This window comes from Condylostylus longicornis, unplaced genomic scaffold (genome assembly GCF_029603195.1).
Source record: "Condylostylus longicornis isolate FDR11 unplaced genomic scaffold, ASM2960319v2 ptg000010l, whole genome shotgun sequence".
NCBI classification, from domain to species: Eukaryota; Metazoa; Arthropoda; class Insecta; order Diptera; family Dolichopodidae; genus Condylostylus; species Condylostylus longicornis.
Window position 1 is genome coordinate 12,492,120 of NW_026577979.1, and position 24,176 is coordinate 12,516,295.

General features: G+C 25.1%; 1 protein-coding gene across 1 annotated transcript in view; it reads right to left on the reverse strand.

The window, feature by feature from the left end:
• Positions 1-24,176, reverse strand: part of LOC129618649 (neuronal acetylcholine receptor subunit alpha-7) — a 234,127-nt gene that overhangs the window by 132,501 nt on the left and 77,450 nt on the right. The window contains exon 2 of the mRNA XM_055533529.1: positions 22,339-22,383. Within this exon, the coding sequence (XP_055389504.1) occupies positions 22,339-22,383 (45 nt within the window). The remainder of the gene's footprint in view (positions 1-22,338; positions 22,384-24,176) is intronic.

Below are 24,176 nucleotides of genomic sequence, written 5' to 3' on the forward strand. Positions count from 1 at the left end.
GAAATTTTCCACGTGATTGAGAGTTCGAAATGTAGGTATATTTGTATATTTTGAAAAAGTAAATTATTAAGTTAAATATTACAAGTATATAAGGCAAGGAAATATGTGTAAATTTTCGAGGATATTATGGAACAGTTATGTTAAGAGAAGGAGCAACTGCAAACATATGAATATTGTATATAAAACGTGAATTGGAGTGAGTAATTAAATGTAGATATAATAATTTCGTATAATAATTTTTAATAGACTATTGCTCATGGCGAATACAATATAAACGTTATATAAATGTGAAATTCTTTGAACTCGAAGTAACACCCAACAGGATTTTACTGGATTAAAAAGGTTGAGTTTAATCTTTGACTCAACTATTATAAAGTCAATGTTGTACTGCTTTTCTAGAAAAAATATTGTTCATTTTATTCGTAATATAATATTTGGCTATAATTTAGCAGCCTATATTCGTGAAATAAAAATTTTCCTGCAGTATTATATTTCCTATAGTATCCTATAGTGTATAGTATAACATATTGCAATAGTTTTTTCTGTTTCAATAATTTCATGAATCTTTACTTTTAAAATCAGGTGCACTTGGTGTTTCGAAAGCATTTTAGACTGTCAATTTAACACATTAATTGTAAAATTAAAATCGTACATATAATAATTTATATAAGTAAATCCAGTTAAGAAGAGGAGTAACCAATAATTAATCATTCTTTGTTCGTACTCGCTATTTGGAAATTATAAGACAGAATTCGCACAATCGTTATCGATTTGAGAGTTTATAATTTTAAACTCTAGTTTTAATTGAATTATTTAACGAATCTTGAAAAGATCTTTGAAAAATTCAATTTAATCCATCAACTATTTTAATTTTACAAAAAAAAAACATTAGTTTTGAATTGCGAAAAATTATGTTTTCGTTGTATTCAATTTCTTAACACCTAATACGAGTACAAGTAATTTTTTTTTAAAGTAGTCATGGTAGAAAAATTTCTACTTTAACTGGAATTCAATCAGGGACCTAATACATTCTAACAGGATAATCTTTCCATTTTCGTTACTTACAAAATCAAGATTACAGAAAATCTACAAAATTTTATTAAGCAGTGAAAACCATTTATGAAAAATCTCCAAAAAGTACAAATAAATCTTCAGTTCATATTAGTTCTTGACTTCCATCTATGATTAGGTGGCATTGCATTAAAAGTTTAGAAATAATTTTAAAGTTAATTAAAACTTTGAAAATAATTCAATAATCAGTCCTTTTGTTTCAAATTTCTCCATGTTTCATTAACTGCAAACACAATTGTTTAATTGTTATTTATTCGTAATTTTATTAAAATTAAACACATGATTTGTCTGAAAACAACCAGGTCTTTGCAAAAATTTTAAATTTTTAAATATGTACGAAAAATATTTTTAAAAATTTATACAATTTTTTCTTGATTAAAATTTTTTTTATTAAGCTATTTCTTTAAAAAGTTTAGGAAACTGATGATTTTCGTTTTTATTTTTAAAATGTGGAAAATTTCCTTTTAGGTAAATTGAAAAAAATTTGCACTTTTTTTTAATTCTAACCCAATTTTATACTCAATTTCTCTATAGTATGCAAATAATTTTTTTGCCTTCTATTTCAATTAAAAATATTAAATAAAATTCATAAACTTATTAAATGTGAGGTTTTTATTTTATAATTTTTATGACGGTGAAAACATTTTCTAGGAAAATTCGAGATAGAGAATTAAAAAAAATAATAAAACAAATTTTTATGCACTTTATGTTTGTATGTTTCTACTAAGCTTAGATCATAGAAAATGTTGTTATTCAAATGATTCGGAAAAAAATTCGTTACTATTTTGAAGAACAAATCTTGAATTATAGAATTACATGTTTCGGGTACATATAACGTTGTACTGAACAATTCCACAACAAAATATTTGTAATATAGTGTAATATAGGATGTTAAAAATCCATAATTATTCCTTGGAACTTTTGTGGCGGAGGGAGCGGGAGGTATTGTTGGTGTTAATATAAATAGTTTTCAGAGTTTAATGCGACGGATGAGTATCTTACCACTCAGTTACCTGGCGCTATAACTAATCATTAATATAATACAATTCGATTGTTCCCAAAATCGTTTAAGTAATAAAATGTTACAATCACAAAACATTTTCGAATGTAGACTTTGTTACAAAAGTTTCTTATGACATTCCCATATTAAGCCTTCACAGGCTGAGAATTTTTAAAATGTGTTTATGAAAATTGCATATGTACCAAATTTTTTAATAATCATGTTGAACTTTTTTTTTTAAATTTAACATTATACACTTATCTTTTTATGAATCAAAAAATTTCTTTTAGATAGAAATTAGGTTAGGCAACTTCACGATCTTTTTAGAATTTTTTATTAAATATATGCAGGCCATAAAGGTTTTCTGTTTTTTATTTTTCTCTAGAATATAGAAAATAATATATAAAACTAGTCTCTATATTGTTATACAAAATATTTAGAATTAATGTAAAGACCTAAAATATTAGTGCATCCCTTCAAATAATTTTATAAGAAAAAAAACTAGAATTTTTGATAATTTAAATGCAAATAAAGCTCTTAAACATAGAAATGACTTTTTTTTTGTTTGTTAGATTAAAAACTAAAATAAATAATAGGGAAAATGGCATCTACATGGCAAAAAGGATACCCTCAATTTTTGACCTTTATTTTTATTTAAAAATTTATTTAATTTTTATTTTTGTTTTTTTTTTGTTTTACTTTTGTTGGAAAATATTTTCAAAATTAAAAACCCCAATACAACTTTGTAAATATTATGGGGTTCGCGGTATATTTTTTATTTTCACCTGTATACAATGTTCACCTAATTTTCATAAATTGTACCATGTTTATATGTTTTTATATGAGTAAAAATTTTTATTAATTTTAATTTATCTGCAAGATAATTTTGGCAAATCATATAAGAAAATTCTTAGAATTTTTTTTTGCTTTCTTTTTCTGTTGGCATATTTATAGGGGTTCTTATTGCAGAGGTTGACTTCATTATAAGGTTTTTTAAAAATTCGTGTAATTTAAAAAACGAAATGAAATTTTCTTTGTAAGAGCTTTGATATTTTATTTACTTTATTAATTCAAAGTAACGAAAATGTAAATGTTGATGAGCCCAATGAGCACTTTTACAATATTGTGAGCTCAATGAACGCTTTTAGCATTTATGAATGCTTTCATTGTTGATAGCCAGTTTGTGTAGGCTTTGTAAATAGTGAAAAATAATATAAAAAATTAAAATATGGTGAGAAAATAAATGTTTTCAATTCATTTGAAAAAAATCTAATATGCTAGTCATATAACCGACCGCACTTTGTTTACAACAATAATCAGAGCTCAAATAATAAATTTCGAGAATTTATATCAATTAGTTCCATAGATATGGTAGAAAAAGTAAAATCGGCCTCTTTCAGTGTCAAGACCATGACATTTCCATAAAATTTAAAAAAATCAAGTTCCCGCATCCTGGTACATCCCGAAATTGGTTAATCTGTGATATAGCCGAAATTAACTTTCTTACAAAATATCTGCAAAATCGGTTCAGCCGAACTTGAGATACACGCGTACACACAATGACATCTCTCTAAAAATTTTTATTTACGCTTCAGTACTAAGATGCCATCCAATAACCTCCCTTATTGCATGCATTTTGGGTCGGTGATAATACTATATTGAATTTGATTTGAAATATTGAATGGTTTTAAAAAAAAAATTTATGCTGTGCAATGTTTAAATACAAACATACATACATAATTTTATGTATACATACAAAGAATATTATTAAATTTACTTACATTTCAATTCCCTTATATAATATATTTTTCGATTCTATATGCACGTATATCTTCGCAAAGAACATTATTAGACGCGGTACACATTCCATTTGGGTCAGTCAACATTATTTATTGATAATTTAAAGTATATTATTTAAAGGTATTATTAACGCTTATGTTTTATAGATTTCAATTAAATACATTCATACATGTATATACATAAATAATAATATTTTGTAAATAAAATTATTATTAAGCAAAGTAATATGCGTAATCAAGAAAATCAATTTTGCCTTTCTATTCAACAAACAAATAAGTGACCTTAATAGAAAGTAATATAAGCAACTGTTTAATAATGAGGGCTTAAATATTGAATCGCAATAATTATATTAAAACTATAATGTCTACTATGAAATAAAAAAAATTGTATTATAACACTTAATTTGGGTTCCTTTGAATTCTCAATATTTGAGTTTTGAGCAATAAATTCGTAAAAGTTTTGTTTAATTTCAAAATATAGGTGCTATGATGATGGCTAAAATGTATTCAATAATAGCCATTTAAATAGTACAATGCAGTACAAACTTCTGTGCTCCATTCCATTATGCATTCTACGCAAGAAGTACATACTAAAATTATTACTAATAGAAGATTTAAAAATTGTTTGGAGCAATTAAGAAAATAAAAAAGAATTTTAAATTAAAAGCGGCAATAAAATCGCAGATGAATGAAATCGTGTATTATAAACGTTAAATATACCATAATCTATTTTATACACAAAAAATATTTATTATAGCTAATGTGCTTCTTGAATTTAAAATCTATTTACTTTTAGAACAATACAAAAGAAAGCACCTACTATATTAATTGTACACAATGAAAATAGGTTCTAATACTCCCCTTAATTTCAATTTCAGATTATTTTCTATGTTATAATATAACACATAATATGATTGTATGCATTACACACATATATACCCACCTACTTTACAAAGTAAAGTTATAAGCTGACTTAATAATTTTTAAAAAAAAAAAATGTAGAGCGAGAAGGATTAAATTTCTATGAACTTCTTTTCTTTTTGATTTTCATTTTAATTTTATTTTCTTTCAGAAAAAAAATATACCATAAAATAATTAAATAACGTGAAATCAATAAAATTATGAATGAAAATTTATACAATACAAAATATTAGAGACACAATGTAAAATTGAAATTGTATAGGGTGTGGCAGTTCAATTTTAATTATTTCTTGAGATTGAATGGCAACCCACTAATGGAAGTTATTTTGAAAAGCATTTTTTGTTATTAAATTGCAAAAATATTTTCATTCGTATAAAATGAATTCCAATGTACTGCGAACCTAAAAATATGTAATTTTTTCATACGTAATCAATTTAGTGAATGTGATAAGCAGATTTTGTTTGTAAACATGTTAAATAGGCTTTACTGATCGCGCAAGTATTCTTTATTTTGATTGAGATCCACCGCTGCTCCAATTAAAGTTTTTATCGTTTTTCTAACCGGAGTGTTCTACCGAATTTTAGGCAATGTCCGAGAAATGAATAAATAGTGAGTATTTGTGAAAATTGGTATTTAAATACTGGTTGTTGAGAGAAGAAACCATAAAAGATTTTTCAGGGAATTTATTAGTTTGCTTTTTTGATCATCTCGAAGGCAATATTGCTCGATTTTTTAAAAAATTATTCAAAGCAGGTCAGTTGATTTGAAGAAAACGCAGTAAATTGTGTGAAATTCTAAATAGCAAAATTGAAATTCACATTTTCAAAAATATATGAAATTTGGCTTTGTTTAAATGTGCCATTAATTTGCATTGAATATTTTTCGGAAAATTTCTCTTCTCAAATGTTTGTATGCATGCACAATGTACCCTGGAAAATTCACACTGTATCTCCAACAGTATATTTAATAATAATTAAAACATATATTATATACACATACAGATAAAATATTGTTTAGTCTTCTTTGTGTTTTATATTTATCTTTAGCTTAACCAAAATAATAACCACTTACTTTAGCAATTAAAAAATATATTCAATGTGTATGGCAAAAAAGAACTTGCAAATAAATGTACATATAAATACGTAGATATATAGGTAATGTGAATCACACATATTTAAAGATTTAAGTACGAATAGAACACTAAATATATATTTTTTTAAGCATCTATGTATGTGCAGTGTAAGTATAACGTGCAAACCAAAAAATAAAATAATTTTTTTTTTTTAAAAGAGAAATCTTAAATTTAGCTTGCATTCTGCAGTAAATAATAAATTTATTTTCAAATTGTAATGCTCCTGGCACGTTAGATATATAAAAGGACTCATTGAAAATCTTTTCATTTCTATGAAATTTCTTCTTTAAATATGTATGTATATGTACATATATTGGAGAATTTTATAACACTTCAAGAAAAGGAAGAAGAAAAGAAGTAATAAAAATGAAAAGCAAAAAAAAAATTTCTTGTCTATTATTCTATTCAAAATTTTTATTTTACTCTAAAAATACCACCAAAAGATTTATCAATGATGATGAAGTTTTGTAATCCTCAAAATCATTCTAATCCTTTTCCTGAATTCCTATAAAGAAAACGAAAAACTAAAATGAGTTTCTCTTTCTCTATATTAAATTTACCTGGTAAAATTTAAATTGAATGGTTTTTCTTTTTAGAAAATAAAAACATTTATTTTCCATCAAATTCGGTTTTAGCCTACTTTTAGAAAATTACCTTTTAGTTTCATTTGAAATAAAATTGGGTACTGACTGTCGGTAGCCGGTAGTGTAATCAAGAATAAAATATACATGTAAATCATTCCTTTTCCGTTTATAACAAAATCTATTTAAATATTAAATGAATCAAAATTACTCTTATATATTAAATTGTGACTTCAATAGTTGGTTAAGTTTTCTATGATAATACTGATTACTTAAATGACTTCACTTATAGCTGTTAAGTTAATTTTCTCAAGAAGAAGACAAGAAAACTATAAATTTTGAAAATTAAGTTTAACCATAAAATATTTCGAAAATTTAATTTGTTCTCAAAATTGTTCAAAATACCAAGCTTGACCAATATTGTAGGGAAGGAAGCCACTAAGGCATTATTTTGGCAGATATTTAAAAAAAAATTGCTTAATGTATCGAAAGGTTTTTTAAAAATTACCATATTATTGAATATCCAAAAATTACGTTTGTATGTTCTTTGCATTAGTCTATAAGATCTTTGACAATTTGTAAACAGTCTTCTGCAATTTGAACATTTTATTTACTTTTGTATGTACACTAGATATTTCAAATAGCTGTAAGTGCAGGCAATGTAATCATGAGCTGAGTTTAAAAACAGCTTGGGTTCAATTCTTTGATTATTATTGGTTTGTTCTCTGTTTATTTCTCCCATAAAGTCTTGTGGACATTGAAAAATTCGATCAAAGTTTTTAATACCATATCCTTACTTTAAATAATTTAAACCTCACTAAAAGTGATTGTTTTAAAGATAATCATTCAAAGAATTAATTTTTTCTTATGTAAAAAGTAACCCATAAATTTTCGCTCACAAAGACGATTTTAATCAAGAGATTACTGAATTTAATTTTGGAGCTCAACATTATTTACACTTTCATTCAGAATCTTATTTCTTGTATATAATGTCCAAATAAATTGTACTAAAAGAGTAAGCTGAACTTTTTTTTTAAAAAACAATCGTTTTTTAATATAAATTTTGATCTTAATTTATGCGACGCTAGATGATTGCTTAGTTGCTAGTTGTATGAAAATTCATTAGAGAATATATAGCACCAACGCTTATATATATTATTCATTAAAATACCTTTTATACGTATAAAATAAAAAAAAAGAACTAAATTCCGGTTTACTAAATTTTGTAAATTTTTTTAAGCATTTTTTATACTTTAATCAATGAAATTTTCTTTTTATTAGTCACGTGTGTATAACATGTATTCTATATGTTTACCGTTATCTTTCATTTATCTTTTTATAGTGTTGACTTTTCCTATTTTTCTTGTTTACTTTTCCTATATGTCCCGCTTTTGTTTTTAAATATATTATACATATATAATGCATATACACACACATATGTATAAAAAACTATAAGAATAATGTTAAAAATTTATATTGTGTAACTAATAAAGTCTTTTAATCTACAAAACGTTATTATGTAAACAAACTTCTATATAATATAATATATACATGTATACACATACATTTTAATATTTTATGTTCAAAAAAGGTAAACAGAAGATTGCATAAGACTTCTAAGTTTATATTTCATATACATACTTTGTTTTATTTTTCAATTTTGAAAAAAAAAAAAAAACTAGATTTTATATTACCTTGAAGGTTTTACCATGTGACATAAATTGGAATTTAACTTTAATCTAGTATAAAAAAAAAAACAACAAAAAAAAAGAAAAAAATATAAGAGAGAAAAATTAGCGTGTGCAAAGATTGGGATGAGATAGAGGTGAAAATTTTTTTCAAGTTAAAAAAAAACCCAAAACTGAAAATATAGAAAAGTAGTCAAATCACATACAGTGTTAGTTAGGGAAAAGGATTTTTGAACAAAAACAACAAAAAGGGCAAAAAAATTTTTGTTATACGATAAAGATTTTCTTTTTCAAATATCCTTATTTTTCGCTTTTGTTAGTTTTAAAAAGGATGGCGAAAGTAAATAGCAGTATTAAGGAAAAAAAACAAGAAAAACAAAAAAATTAAATTGAATTTCTTTGATAAAAAAATAATTTTTTGTTTTTTTCTTCATTTTTTTTACAGTGCAGTTGAAGATTATAATTTTCTTTTCCATTTTTTTTTTTTGAAATTTACATAGCACTTGATTTTATAAAATAAATTTTAATTGATGATGAAGTGATTTGAAATTTATGCTATTGATTTTTGGAAAATTTTTGAGATGAGATGTGAAAGCTGATGAAAACAAAATTTTATAGATTGCTTGTTGTCAATTCAACTGCTTTGATTTCAATTGAATTAATTTTTGTTGTATTTTATTATTATTTTTTTTTTGAAAAAGAAATGAATATTCGAATTTAATCTGTTTAAATTATTTTTTATTTAATATTATATGTATATGTAATATAGGTGTAAAAATTTTATTTAAAATCAAAAATTTAGAAATTGAGTGAGTTTTATCCAATAATGGATTTAAGTTAATTGTTTTAAAATTGAAATTAAATAATATAGAATGATGAGACAACAATTTTTTTTGTGTAAATTTTATTCAGAAAATTTTCAATCCATTCGACTCAAAAGAGAAATTTTCTTATACAAAGGTTTGTTTTAATTTACACGAATTGCTTTTTTTAAAGAAGAATCTGTAGTAAATAGATCAATTTTCGGATATTATGTATATACAATAAATAGTAATTAATTTTTTGTTGAATTCTACCATGACGATTTCCTTTTGGCACAATTGGTTTATTCTAGTTTTCATACATTTGGTAGTTCTATATGAGATTTTAATTTGAGGTTCTTACCTTAGCTTTTGTTTTATTGTATTGCCAAAGTAAGACATGGACAAAGGAATTCCTCGCCTCCAGCCACTGCAACCAGTTATGGCTTATTGAAGCGCTGCCGTATCAAATTTAAACTAACCCGCTTCCAAGCAAATACCTAAAGATATCCTTCAGGGAGTTGGACGTGAGCTTCCTAACATTGAAAAAGCCATTTGCACATTTCTTCCAAACCTCCTGATAGTCAGAGCAGTACAGTCACACAGAAAGAATTCTCTGTTTCATATTGAAATCTTTAAAAAATAGTAACTCCTAGCACTGAGTTTTAGTGTTTCGAACGTTCCACAATTCTGTTTTAGCTTTATTATAGTTTTAGCTTTTGATCTTTGAATATATTACATAAACAGTCAAATCGGACCTTTGTAAACTCTTTTTCAGTCAAAAATTTTGTCCAATTTACGAACGGTTCTTCCCTCTGTATACAGTTATAATCAAATATAAAGTTTTTTATGTTGTTCGTCATTTATAATACATTATGACCGTAAAGATAGTAATATAACATTTATATTTATTTTAGGAATGTGCAAGCAACTCTTTATAACATCTTCAAAGAAAACGTCTCATAATAACTTCTAATTTAGGACGGCCAAATCTTCACTAATATTTAGGTACTATTTTATACAATAATTAGTTGTGATATCGCAATAAAAAAGAAATCAGCTATGTAGCTTTTGAAAACGTTATCTTAAGTAAATGACATGTTCCATTAAATTAATACTATATATATATATATATATATCTTAAATTTTCTGCACACAAATTATTATTTTTTTTATAATAATTTGGTACATGATTTGATGTTAGTTTTTGTAAAAAGGCAAATTCAAATATTAAAAAATATAACAAATACATATATAACAGATATAACAAATTTATTAATAAATTTAAATTTTCACTGCAAATTTTTTTTGAGTATGTGAAATTTAAGTAAATTTAAGTTTCAAGGTAAATTTTAAAAATACATTTACATTAATTATAATTTTAACATTTAACATTAACATTAAAATTTGAACTGATTTTAAATCTCACTTATTACAACAATTATAAGCAACCTAATAATATGAATCTATATCATTAAACACTATTGCTAACATTAAAAGCGGAAAATTCTAGAAACATTTATAATTGTGCAGCACAATATTAACATATAGTCAATATATTCCCCGAAATGTTAGTAGTCAATATATTCCTAAAAATGCTAGGATAATCCGAAAATGATGTTCAATTTTGTAGTTCTCTCAACATCAAAAATGATGAATACGAAAAGTTAACAACCTGAAAAATTTACAATTCAATTATTAAAATAAACTTTCCAAAATCTTCCAATTGAAACCTTCATAAAAAAGTTTAAATTAACAGGCATCCAAGCAGCATATATGTAAAAACCTTTTTGCGATCTTTGCATAAATATAATCAACAATTTACGAAATTTTTTATCCTTATTTGTCCAATTTATTGAGTATAAAGCATCTGTTAATTTTTCACTTTCCGTTTTCAACATTTCGGCGAAATATGTTGGTACAAACAAATGTTGAAGAAATGTTACATACAATGCTATTATACTTAGCAATTCAGAATTTGTGTTTTTAACTTGAAGAAAATATAAAGCCATAAATGACATAGTAGTTCCAGCTATAATGTTTTGCACAAACATTTGCAAACCAACCAGTTTTCCAATTGTACAGAAAACTCTAAAGAAAGTTTTGAAAACTTCAATTATGTTTTTCTTTTATTGTAACATATCTTACCTCTGTAAAATCTTATGAAAGCGAATGCATTTAATCAACTTCGAATATGAGCTTTTATTTGAACTTTCAGAAATTTTTTCAATTCTCCTTAGAAGTATATGGAAATACCCTTTTAGAATATAAAGATAAATTGGAACAAAAGATTCGCCCACTATAAATATTAATCCAAAAAAGAAGGCATTGAAATAATTGTGAAAATAGCTGAATACTAGCCATTTCTTATCGGTTTTGTCAAATGGATACCAAATTTTTAATAAGACTTTCTCGGGATCATTATTAAAAAAACAAATTATTACTTTTCCAATTACATTCATGAAATACAAAAATAGAACTGTTTTAAATATACGATCACAATTTTTAAAAATTTTATTTTTCAAATATGATATTTCATCTTCGTCCTTAATATAGCCATTGAGTATTTGAAAAAATTTTGAAACATTTTTTAAATTATTTCTTAAGAAAAATATTGTAGCTAATTTATTGTAGTAAGCTAAAGAGAATAAAACTAATGATATATTGTGAATAGTAGTTGTTGGATCATTCTCCAAGAAGGGATAAAGTGTTGCACCAATGTGATAACAAAAACAAGAAATAAATAAAATCATTCGCGAGCAATAATAAATTAATCGTTGTCGTATATTCAATTCAGACGGTGGATTAATACCAAGTAGAAAACAGATTTTCCACATTCTTTCTACCGAATAAATGTTTTCTAAATCCATTTTGTTTAGAATATCGAAAGATACTGACTTATTTAATTTGAAATTTGCAATTAAATAATGGCGTCTTGGAACTTAAAAATTGTCACATTTGTTTTTACCTTCATTGAATGTTGTAAAAGAATTTTTAAAAGAATATTATAAATTTTGAATAAATTATGACTATTGGTGGTCTCATTTATATTAATGACATGAAATTGATTTTAGATATGAAATTTGCTAAAAACTTAGCTGAGGGAAAAATTCAATATGTTAAAATGAAGTTTATTAAAAGACAATTGGAAAATTATATTGAAAAAAATAAAACAGGGATAGATATTCTAATTTACACAACTAGTTCGTAGATATCAAGCCGAACACTGAAATTATGAAATTTCTAATTTGTTTGGAAAAATCTGGGGCGTTGTAACTTGTAAGAGCAGCGCTACCGACTGTAGTTTCAAATTCCTAATTTGAAGTTTCATTTTACACAAGAAGACGATTACATTTTCAATTACCCTATTCTTTTAACTACCTTGCTCAAGATCTTTGCGATTATCGCTAATCTTTACCAATTTTACACTATACCATATTTACTCGAATGTAAAATTAGGTTTGATACCGAATTAAAATAAAATATTCGCTAACTATTGTTAGTGTTGCAAAGGGAAAGTGTATCACTTATAGTCTGTAAATTAAGGTGACTGAATAGTGACTGGAATTGCATTCCTCTCTAATTTTTGAGTGCTTTAATATGTGGTAAAATTAAAAATAAATAGCAAGAATTTTTTCATTTTAAAAAATTGAAAATTTATAACAGGTGGTAAAGAACGTACTTTTAAAAAGTTTTATGTAAAAAAATTACTTTTAACACACCTGTAAATGCAAAAATTATTTCCCATTTTCTTTTAAATTAAAAAATTTTTTTAAAATATAAATTTTTAAGTTTGCTGCACTTGCATAAAATTAAATAAAGTTGGGTCAAACCAATGGTTTGTATTATAGCACTTTTCCCTTCAACAAGTGAAAATTCTGCTTTTAAATACAGTCTATGTATACCTATCACACTATTAAAATTATTTTCATTCATATACAAAACTATTGCTAGGATTGCATATATTTAGGATGACGCATATATGCAGTCTTTGAAATAAAGCAAAAATTAATATAAAAAGGGGTTAACATAATGCTCGATTTTAAAGGTTAATTGTGTGAGATAAGAAAAATAATTATATTTTTTAATTTCATGGAATTTACCGTTAGCTTTTTGTGTTTATAGAAATTTGAAAAAGCTTGCGGTTTCGAAAATATAAGGTGTCAAAAATTCAAATTTTACAAATTTCAAGAGGCCATAACTTGAGAGGGGGTGGAGATGGAAAAAAATTTTCTTCAAACGAAATGAACTACTTGTTAATGTCTAAAAGCCCCTAAAATTTCAAGTTTCTGCAAGCTGGGGTCTAGAAGAAAAACGACATCAAAAATTTGGAAAAAACGGACTTTAGATAACGGTAAATTTGAGCGGCCATTTTGTTTTTCTAAAGTTAACCTTTAGTATACCCCGCTAGGGGAAGCAAGCCACTGCCCTTCTGCGTTTGCAAAATTTGAAAAATGCTTATGGTTTTATTGCAACAAATAGTTAAAAAAGGCCATTTTTAGGGTTTTGGGGGGGTATAACTTCTAGAGGGGGGGAGATAGGTGAAAATTTTGTTCTACGAAAATAAGTTTCTAGTAAAGATCTATGTACGTACAAAATTTCAGCTTTCTATCTTCAAGGGTGTAAAAGTTTTGTAAACAGACACACGGACGGACGGACGGACGGACGGACGGACGGACGGACAGAGTGAAACTAATAAGCACTTTTTTTCAAAAATTTTTTGGAAAAGTGCTAAAAAATAAATTATGTATGGAATTGACAATTTTATTGTTGAAGTAAAAAAAAAAATTAATGAATTTAAACGCTTCAATTTACGAGAACAAAAGGAATTCAATATCGTTTTTAAATTTTGAAATTCGAACATTCTACTAGCTCATTAAGTTATAAATAAGTTTCTACTTTGTTTAGAAATTTGTTGCTAAACAGAGAAAAACCAAAATGCATGCCACCTAGTTCCATGAACAACAGCAGCAAATTGTTATTTTTGGTAAAATTAATAAATTTTCTTTTTTGTTAGTTTGTTCGGTAAGTAATCACGGCCTACCACTATTAAAACACAATTCTTATTGTATGCTCACTAATATGATTTTCTTTGTAGAAGTCTTTTTATATCATTGATGCTCATTTCATATATTACGTTAAATTTTATTATGTTTGCCAAACCTAAAAAAAGAAGTTTTGATCTCGAAAGAAGATTTGATGTGATAAATAGCAAATCTAATTCATTTACCCGCCTATCATGGGCAAATATCCTTTTTTATTTAATAGTATTAATCAAAATCAAATCTCATTCTATCCTAAAATGCTTATGAGAGGCAGTAAAATCCCACCTATACTCAGTTCATTTGTGCCTTCATTTTCGTTAAGTTCATGTTTCTACATATTTTCCATATTCTTCCTTTTAAAAGATTAGATGATCAAAACTAAAGCATTCCTCTCTTTGCGTTTCAGAAATTATGGCAACCCTGAGATAACTCAATTCTTGAAACGATGTGCAGAATAAGTACAACAGAACCATCTCAAAACGAGTGTTTTCTTTTATTATTCAAGAACAGAAAGATCATCGCAAAATATCGTTTTGATTCCAAGCTAGATACATAATAATATTTTCATCAGGGCTCTATAGCTTAGAGAACGCTAAGAGTCTTATCTTTTACATTGCCTTTAAATGTGAATATTATTTATTCACTTTCAAATTAGAATTCTTTTCAATTGAATTTTCTAGCACTTTCTTTCAAAATATCCACTGAACTTGAATGAATGGTGAATAAATTTGGAATACATTTTAGAGAAATCGAGAAATGCAATAAAAAAAAATTTTCACTAGTAAGTATTTATTTATTTTTTTTTAATAGAAATAATTTTGATTTCTTGATTCATAATTAATTGCCGCTATTAATTGAAACAAAATGAAAAAACCGTAAATCAATTTTTCAAATTAATAATAAAAGAATTTATGGGATTAATTATTACGGTTTAATTATCAAAAATATCTAGATAAATTTTAATCTTTAATAAATTATTTAATTTTAAAATATTTTTATAATTAATCAATTCTATTAAGTTCAACTAGTTACTCATTCATAAAAATTGTGTATTATGTATATGGTGGTCTTCAATAACATGATTTTAATGTACACTCTAAAGAGCCTCTTTTTTAATAAAGAAAGTTGAATGATTAATGCATATTGCGGTATAATGAATTTATTAAATTTTGTATTAATTACTATAAATTATATTTCGATTGCAAGTTTATATTTCTATCTCATTGTTAATCAATAATTGAATTTATCAGATAATTCTTCTAATCTTCTCGATTGTGGTTAAATTGCCTTGAATCACATAACGCCTTAATATGGCAATTTATAATCTTACTCTTATGGATGTACGTAAATATGTTCTATTAATTTAATAAGGGCTGTTATTTCACTTACACTACAGTTTAATTAAAGAAATATGGTGTAATCGGCAAATGATCAAACGTTACAATTTTTTCAGCAATTAAAATTAAATATTTCAATTCTAATTTAACAAGAAGAATTGATAAATTAAATTTCAATGTCGATTATTTTTTTATGCAACTGTACAAAAAGTGATAAAAATGTGAAATTGACAATAGTAGTTCTAGCTGCTGAAATCTAGTCCCAAAATTTGTATACAAAAGCTCATTTGTATACAAAATTTTCATCAAACTTAACCACAATTTAAGACGCACGAGTGCACATGACAGACACACTCTTAAAACAGGATATTTACTGTTCTCTATCATTCAGAAATTCATTCCTCTTGAAAACTCGACATGTGATAGGTAATATGATGACAATACCTCCCTCATTACGAGCATTTGCAATTCTTTGGATGCTGCATAAATAGGCGTACGAAATATAATAGATTGTTAATAGCGAATGGAAGAAAAATTGCAAAATATTTTTTTAGTCTTATTTGTAATTCGGGTCAAAAGTATTATTTTAGACAACAATAATTTTCGTGCTCTTTAGCTGATATTATGTTTTCATGTCTTGTTTAAATTTTGAATAGAAATATTCTTTAATAACATCGTATGAAATTTTAACAATGCACAGCAATAAATTAAAGAAAAAATACTGAACGTTTATTCTCTAATTTTTTAACTGAAAAATTAAAAAAAAATATGTAATTAAATTAAAATTTTCATTATTTAAGTAAAAAATCGTGGGTAATTTAAAAAGAGAGAGGGAGAGAGAAAATAAAATTTATTTTAGTTTGTTTATCAAGTCAGAGAAAGAAGCAATTTTCATTTAACATTTTTCTTCTTTTCTAATAAATTACAATTATATGAAATGTTAATTTGAAGCCCCGTATTTAAGTTAACGAACGTTTTGCATGAGAGTTCCATATGAATTGCAAGTTTGTTATATAGTGATTCTACCGAAAATTCTTTTATGCATACCTTCAGAGTAATAAATATTATTTTCATTTTTAAATTTTTAATTATGCTCTTAAAGCTACCATGCTCGTATGGAACTCCAGTTATGGAAATTTTCGATCCACATTACATTAAGAGATTTATTTTTTATGCATTAAATCATTAGGAAAATTGTAGCTTAAGCACTATATTAAAATTCATATATTTTATTTAAAAATTTAATAATTTCTTTAGTAAAGGCAAAATTTGTCATATTGTGACTCTAAGTTATAATTTATGAACTTCATGAAAATTCTAGCTTAGCTCTACATTAGCTTAGCAATGTTTGTTCGTTGTGACTAGAAAAAGACAGTGCCATATCAAAATTGTAAATTATGAAAATTTTTACGATATTAGAAAATTTTTTGTGTTTTGAAATTATCTTGCTAATTAATAAAAAAATACTAAAATAGTAAATACTAAATTTTCAACAATGTATTTCAGGACAGACAAGCTTTAAGAAAGAAATAGAAAATTTAATAAATTTTATATCTCTATTTCGTCCTTTGTGATGACTATGTCGGAGTGATTCCGAGCTGATGCTCAGGCAATAGTGTCTATTTTCAAAATTTTTGTTTTAAAAAGTACTTGTAAATTACAATTATAGTTTAATAAGTAAGAAGTTGTATTAAGCACATTTTTAACAGTTTATGCAATTCTTCCCTTTTTGAGGCAAAAATATTAACTACAAAATTCATTTTAGAAAAAAGTGAACTAAAAAAGCAACCTTTTTTTGTATTTGCCTTTTTTTTTGTGTTATGTATAAGGTGGCAGCTGTTTTGGAACAATTTTAATCGACAATTTTACTTAATGATATTTTCTTTTTGTTCCATTACGGCTTTGTTAGCTTAAGAAGTAAAAAAAAAAAATAAGAAAAACAACTTTTGTAAAACCCAAAGCCGCAATTCAACCAAATTTTTTAATATTTATTTTAATAAATTTCGTCTTATAAGTCAGGACTTAGTTACAACGGAAACAATAAAACAATTAAATAAAATTTATTTTCAAATTTTTCTAACAAGGATTTTTTTCTTGTCCCTTTTTTTTTGGAACTTTTTATTTTTTTTTTCTTCTAAAAATAAATTAAAATCTTTATTGTATTAACAAGAGAAATTGTATGGTTTGAAACTGCTTTTTATACTTTCTTTTTTTAAGGGTTAAACTTTTTTTTGGCAAAAATTTGTGTAATTAGCTTTTCATAACATTTATTTTTCATTTTTCATTTTGGTTTTTGTTTTTTTGACTATTTTTGCCAAAAAAAAAGTGAAAAGGGGAATTAAAATATTTTTAAGGATAGAAATAGAATTTTTTTTTTATTTAATTAGGTTTCACGACGACTTTTAAGGTAATGTGAAATTTAAAAAACAAAATGTGGACTCAAAATGGCGTACTATGAAGCAGTTGATGCAAACTGAAACCTTAATCGAGATAGTTTTCGAAATTTCTTATAGTTCTGTCTAAAGTTTTCATCATATTGTATATGAAAATGAATGTATGAAAATTCAAGAAGTATGAAATTGAGTTTTTATAATGAAAACACAGTTCGAAGCTGTTCAACGTATTTAAAACTTTGTCATTCTATTATAAGGACATGTTTTTAGAAAAAATTTTGCTTCTTCTTTTCTTTTTTTTCATATTAAGAAAATAACTTTAATTATTCTCACACCTTAAAAACCGATTGTCCAATGTACATGACATTGTACTTTGACTATTTCAGAAGATTTAATTTCTAGTCAAAATGTGTGAGGAACTCTATACTACTCGTATACAGTAAAACTGCTGCAAAATTTTCATTAGCAGATGCAAGAAAATGTCGAAATAATATCGAAAAAATGTTGCGAGTATTTACGAATGTTCAATGTTATTCCAATATGTTTGAATAATATATCAAAATATTCTCCGACTTTCAATGGCAACAGTATGTAATACCAAATCTTGCAAATATTAAGAAATAAATTTTCTATTAATTTTGAATTTCAAACTCCCAACTATAATAAAAGTTGTTAAAACATTAAAAATTAACGCCATAAATCAAAAATAACATAAAATAGATGAAATTAAAAATTTCAAAAATTTTTCTTAAGAGAACAATGTAATTCTTTAATCCATGCTTACATACATAATAAGGGGAGGAAGTGTCGTTTCACATTTTATAGACAACAACAGTAGATTATCAGTAATAATTGTCGATAAAGTGAAAATATTAAAGCAAATGCTAGAATTTAAAGCAATAATAAAATTAAATTGTGAAAGCAGTAGTCTCACTTTGTTCAATTTCATAATGCATAGCTTAGATCACCCCACCTCTTTTTCCAAATGACATTCTGTTTTATTAATTGCAGTTACCAAAAGAATTGTGACCACATCAAATTTTGTGTGTCAGTTTTCAGTGAAAATGCTCTTTTTGTGCCGGTTTTTCTTTACACTGTAATATTGGCATAGAGATTTATTAGGTGAGTTTAATGTAAAAGTAATAACAATGTAAAACAAATTTAAGTTACAAAAAATTCGCTAAGTAGGAAATTTAAAATATGTTTATATATTTTTATCTGTTGGAAGGAATTCTCGCTAGACTAGTGGGAATAGGGAGTAATTATTACCCGCACATTTAATTTCTTTTCAGAAATTTACAATGTTCTTCTCCCTCAAATTTCTTCTACACCTCTTTCATAAAAATATAATTTTAAAATTCGATTTAAAATATTTAAAATTTATAGAAATTTTTGTATTCGTCTTTTATTTTAATAAAACAAATTTTACATTTTTAACAATTTCTTTAGTCTGAAAACGAAAGCAAATTTTTTTCGTACTCAAAGGAATAAGGCAGAAATAACAACGAAACAATGACGAAAAAAAAAATGAAATATTACAAATGTTAAAAAATAATTTTTTAAATTTCTATTTTGTGTTCAGTGAAAGTTTATTGAAACAAAAAATTAGTTTTCTGGAAAATTTAACACAAAATCTTCTTCTAACTTTTAGCTTAGCGAAATACCAGTGTTCAAAACTATACGTTTATTTATTTATATATTATGGTGTCGTGATTTCTCTTTTTCCAAGTCCAAAATAAAAAATTATTAGTCCTTAGTAGAAGATGAGACGCCATTAAATTAAATGAAAGTTATTTTACTGTTTTCCTGTGTTTTCATTTTTTATTTTGAATTTTCTGTTCATTAATTTTTCTGCTTTTTTTTTTTTTTTATGTCAAATCGTTTTTAGATTACTAGTTCTTTTATTTTCATGTTACGTTATTTTTTTTTATTTATTTCGTATTTTTATTGCTTTATACAAAAATTTTTTGCTGATGTTGTCAAACACCTGTAGAATCGAGTAAAACTAAAGAAAATTGCAGACTATTGTACAGAGTGTCGTTAATATTATAAGGAATGTTTTTATAAAATTCTAGAATGTTTTTCAAAAATTGAAAGTAATACCTACATAAAACCTGCAAGAAATTTTAAAACTACTAAAAAATTTATCATAAAATTTTATTTATAAAATTTTCACATTTAATAATACACAACATAATTTTTACTTTTAATTGCCAATTCCAGCTTCCCTTTACCGGATACTAGTTATTTGTTATAATGGCAACATTAAAATACACAGCTGTTATAACAAAGCAGATCAATCTTTCGTTTCAAGTTAAAATATTTGTATGAATTTTATTTTATCACACATATTTTTACTATACGAAGTCAGAGGAAAAAATTCGATATTTAGCATCCTTACACAATTATTTCGTTTATGAAAAATGCGAAGAGCACAAAATTAGTCTATGTTCTCGAATTTTAATATTTTGAAAGCAGCTGTTTTTGTAAGTACCATTTTTAATAGAATTTTGAAGAAGAATTAAAAATCTAAAATTTCTGAAATATTCTAAGAACTTAATATGATCGGGATTTGAAAAAATGATTATGATCTTATGGTGTATCCTTAACATTTTGTAATTTGTGTTGAATTAGAATCTATTTAATTAACGAGTGGCTTACGACCTATGTGAATCGAAGGCTCATATTTCGTCAGCTTTGCAATTGTCGTCGAGAATATTACAGAATTAAACATTAAATACGAGTAGCAGCCTTTACTTAAATATGGGCAATTTTCAATTATAAAATAAAAAAGCAAATATTTACAAATAAAATTAAATATTACAAAAATTCTAATATCAGGTTGATTGCATTTAGGGTGCAACCTAAAATTAACAGAACTAAAAAAGGAATTACGTGAAAAAATTTTATTAAAATGTTTTAAAATTTCATTTTTATTTTTTATATAAAAAACGTGATAAATTGCAATTTTCCTTTTTATTTTTTTTCATCTCTGTTACAAATTGGAATGTTTTGATTTTAAAACAATAAAATTGTCATAAATTTTACACGTGCTTTACTTAAGGGTTGCATTTTAATTTTTCTTTTGTGTTTTTTCTTTTTTTTGTTGATGATCATCTATAAACCCTTTCCAGTTATACACTGGAATTGTTTTTATTCAGTATGATTAAAATATTATTTGTTTTAAGGATTTTCTATATTATTGGAAGGTTTTTAATGAAAGGAGTGTAACCGTACATTACTTGTAACCGTACTTTGGTATTTTATTACTTGTGTATATTTTGGTACTAAATTAAGTAAATATATGCATAAAATTCTAGTAATTCTAGACAAGAAGGAATTATTAAAAATTTTAGATTCTAATCAAATTTGGGCTATGCTCTTTTTATATGTAAAATTTACATTTACCTGTAGTTTTTGGACTCTCCAATACAACAAATTTCGAGTTTAATATTTAAAAGCTTTCATACACAACAAAAATTCTTTAGAAATAAAATTTTTCTCAAGAATAAAATTGAAAAATATTTTATTAAATAATTGAAAGTGTTTTGAATTTGAATTTCATGTTAACTGTTATCATGTTAACAATAATCTGTTAAAACTTTAGTTTAGTTTTTAGTTAAAAGTTCTGAGATTTACAAGCCAATTTATATTACATATTTTAAAATTTAAATTTTTCTTTAATAATTACCGACCGTATTGTGTATAGGTAGGTTATGTGGTGGAAACAAATTTTGCATATCGAATTTTCGGTGGGGATGCACTTCTTCATGGTAGAGAAGTATAAATAAACTATTCATAGCAATCTGTTGGTCTGTCGGTCTGTGTGTGTACGCGTGTATCTCAAGTTCGAGTGAACCGATTTTGACGAAATTTTATATGTAAGTTTATTTCAACCATGGCACGGATTGATCAACTTTTGGGATATATCAGGCCTCGGAAGCTGCACTTTTAGCGGGTCTGTTTTACATTTTTGACCATTTTGAAGAAAACATTCAACCGATTTACTTAAAACTTCATATATAAGCTTCGCTCGACCGTCCGCGAAACCTATCTTTTAGAAGAAATCAGATATCAGCAACTGGACGTTTACTACGGGCTAAATATACATTTTTACGTATATAAAGAGAAATAATCAACTGATTTCCTTGAAATTTAATATTTAAATTATTCGTATTAAAAAAATTAACATATAAGGTTTTTGGAAAAATCATGGCTCGGAAAATGATCTGCCGGCCTGTTTTACATTTTTCACTATATCTACGGAACGAATTGATGGAATTTGTTGAAATTTGATATTTGAGTTCTGGTTGTTACCCAAGCATCAGGGAATATTCTATAACCACCCATGATATATCATGAAAACAGAAAATACTGTAGAAAATGTTTCAAAACTCAATTAAGATAAGTGACTCTTGAGAAACAAAGTAATATTCAAAAATATGAATTTTTGTTAATTTTAATAAATTTTTAAATAAAATTTCTATTTCAATATTAAAATCAAGTATTATTCGTCAAATTTAAATTTAATTAAGTGTGAATAAATGAGAATATCAATTGTTTTACTTACCAATTTCAACCAGATATTCGTTATAAGAAGTTGATTTTTTTCATCCTGAAAAAAAGTAAATGAAATAAAAATTTATTACAGATTAAGAAATTTTATGAAATTTCATTATAAAAAATAATTATTTAAGTAAATAGTACCAATAAATGTATTTTTATAGTTCTTTAATGATTTTTAAGGTACAATGTCTTGTAAAAGTCGAAAAAATATAGTATCTATTCAGCAGATAAGCTTACTAAATCATATACAGAGTGCTTCGCATAAGGTAACGAACAACTCCAGAAATGATTTTTTCATCAATTTCCAGCAAAAAATTCTATGAGTTGTATGAGGGAGGAGATGCAAATATACCTGTTTTCGAGCTGTACAGCCTGTTGAAAATAAAAGTACCAGATTTTTCCTGTATATAAATAAATGCTTATGGATTAAATATTGAAGTTTTCTTTTACTGGCGCGTAATTGCTCTTCATTTTCGATTATTTTAAAACAGAATTTTTGCTTTTTTTTTTGAAATTTTCTTAAAAAAACACGACGTTTTTCGAAAAATTTTTGCTATTTTTTTGTTTTTGATGCGTTACAATAAGACCTGAAAATTAACCTATACAATATTTTCCTCTAAATATTTATTGATATAGTTACTGTCTTAAATAAGAAAAAGAATTTTGCATTACCGTCTGCCATGTAATTTTATTTCTTTACATTTTCTCAAATCCCACAAACTGAATTCATTCAGTCTTCAATTTGGATACTTAACACTTATAAAAGCATGAATGATGAAATCTTAACATTAGTTACGCGTTAAAACCACTTACATTTTACAATATTTGAATATTTTCTAAAAAATATTTTTATATTATCAGGGGATGTCCAACTTAATTAATAATTATTTGATTACAAAAAACATGTAATGCTAGGGATTAATACAATTCTCGTTATGCAACTTATAAAATTTCCCTCCTTATAAACACAAAATGTAGGTATCCTTAAACAAAATAAACCTAGTTTTTAACCTACCTAAAATTTACGTTTAAAATTTAAATGAAGAATGTAAATAAAATTATTGTTATAAATAAAAAAAAAATTATATAATTTTAAATTTAGTCTAAATTTATTTTTTTTTATTTCATTATCACTGTTAACTAAGTGTTATATAAGCGCAAATTTATATAAAAAAAAAAACTTGCTTTCATTAAAAATTTAAATATGTTATTCTATTAAAATCAAGGTCTTTTCCTATTAAGTAATATTATAAATAAAATTCACACTCACACATATCCACATGTTTACACACATATATGTATATTTATATATTTACATTCATATGGTATATACCAATTTACAATTGAAAACACTATAATGACACCATTTTAAGAATGCTATAAAAAATTATTAAATAAATAAATGTAAAATGAAAAGATTTCTATTTAAATAAAATAAAAAAGCAGAAAAACAAAACAGAAAGAAAAATGGGAAAAAAATAGGAAGCACAAATAAATAAAAAGAAAAAGGAGAAAAGGATCCCTTTCAATTAAAATCTCGTTTTTATTTTGGTTTCTTTCTCTTATTTTTCCTAGTTTTATTGCATTGAAATAAATTGAAAGTGAATTTGTTTTGGAAGATTATCAAGAAATTTTCCACCGTTTACAATAGTGTTTCTTGTATATGAAATATGAAAGTTTTTTATTTCTGGCCTCAAATGATATTGAAACATGTGCCTTGTGTGTAATAGTCTTGTAAGTATTTTTTATTTTATTTTTCAGCGAGTACTTTGTCAAGGAAGATCGTAATGAAATTGTTTATTTATTTGTCACAGGTAAACTGTAAAATATCGCCTTAAAATT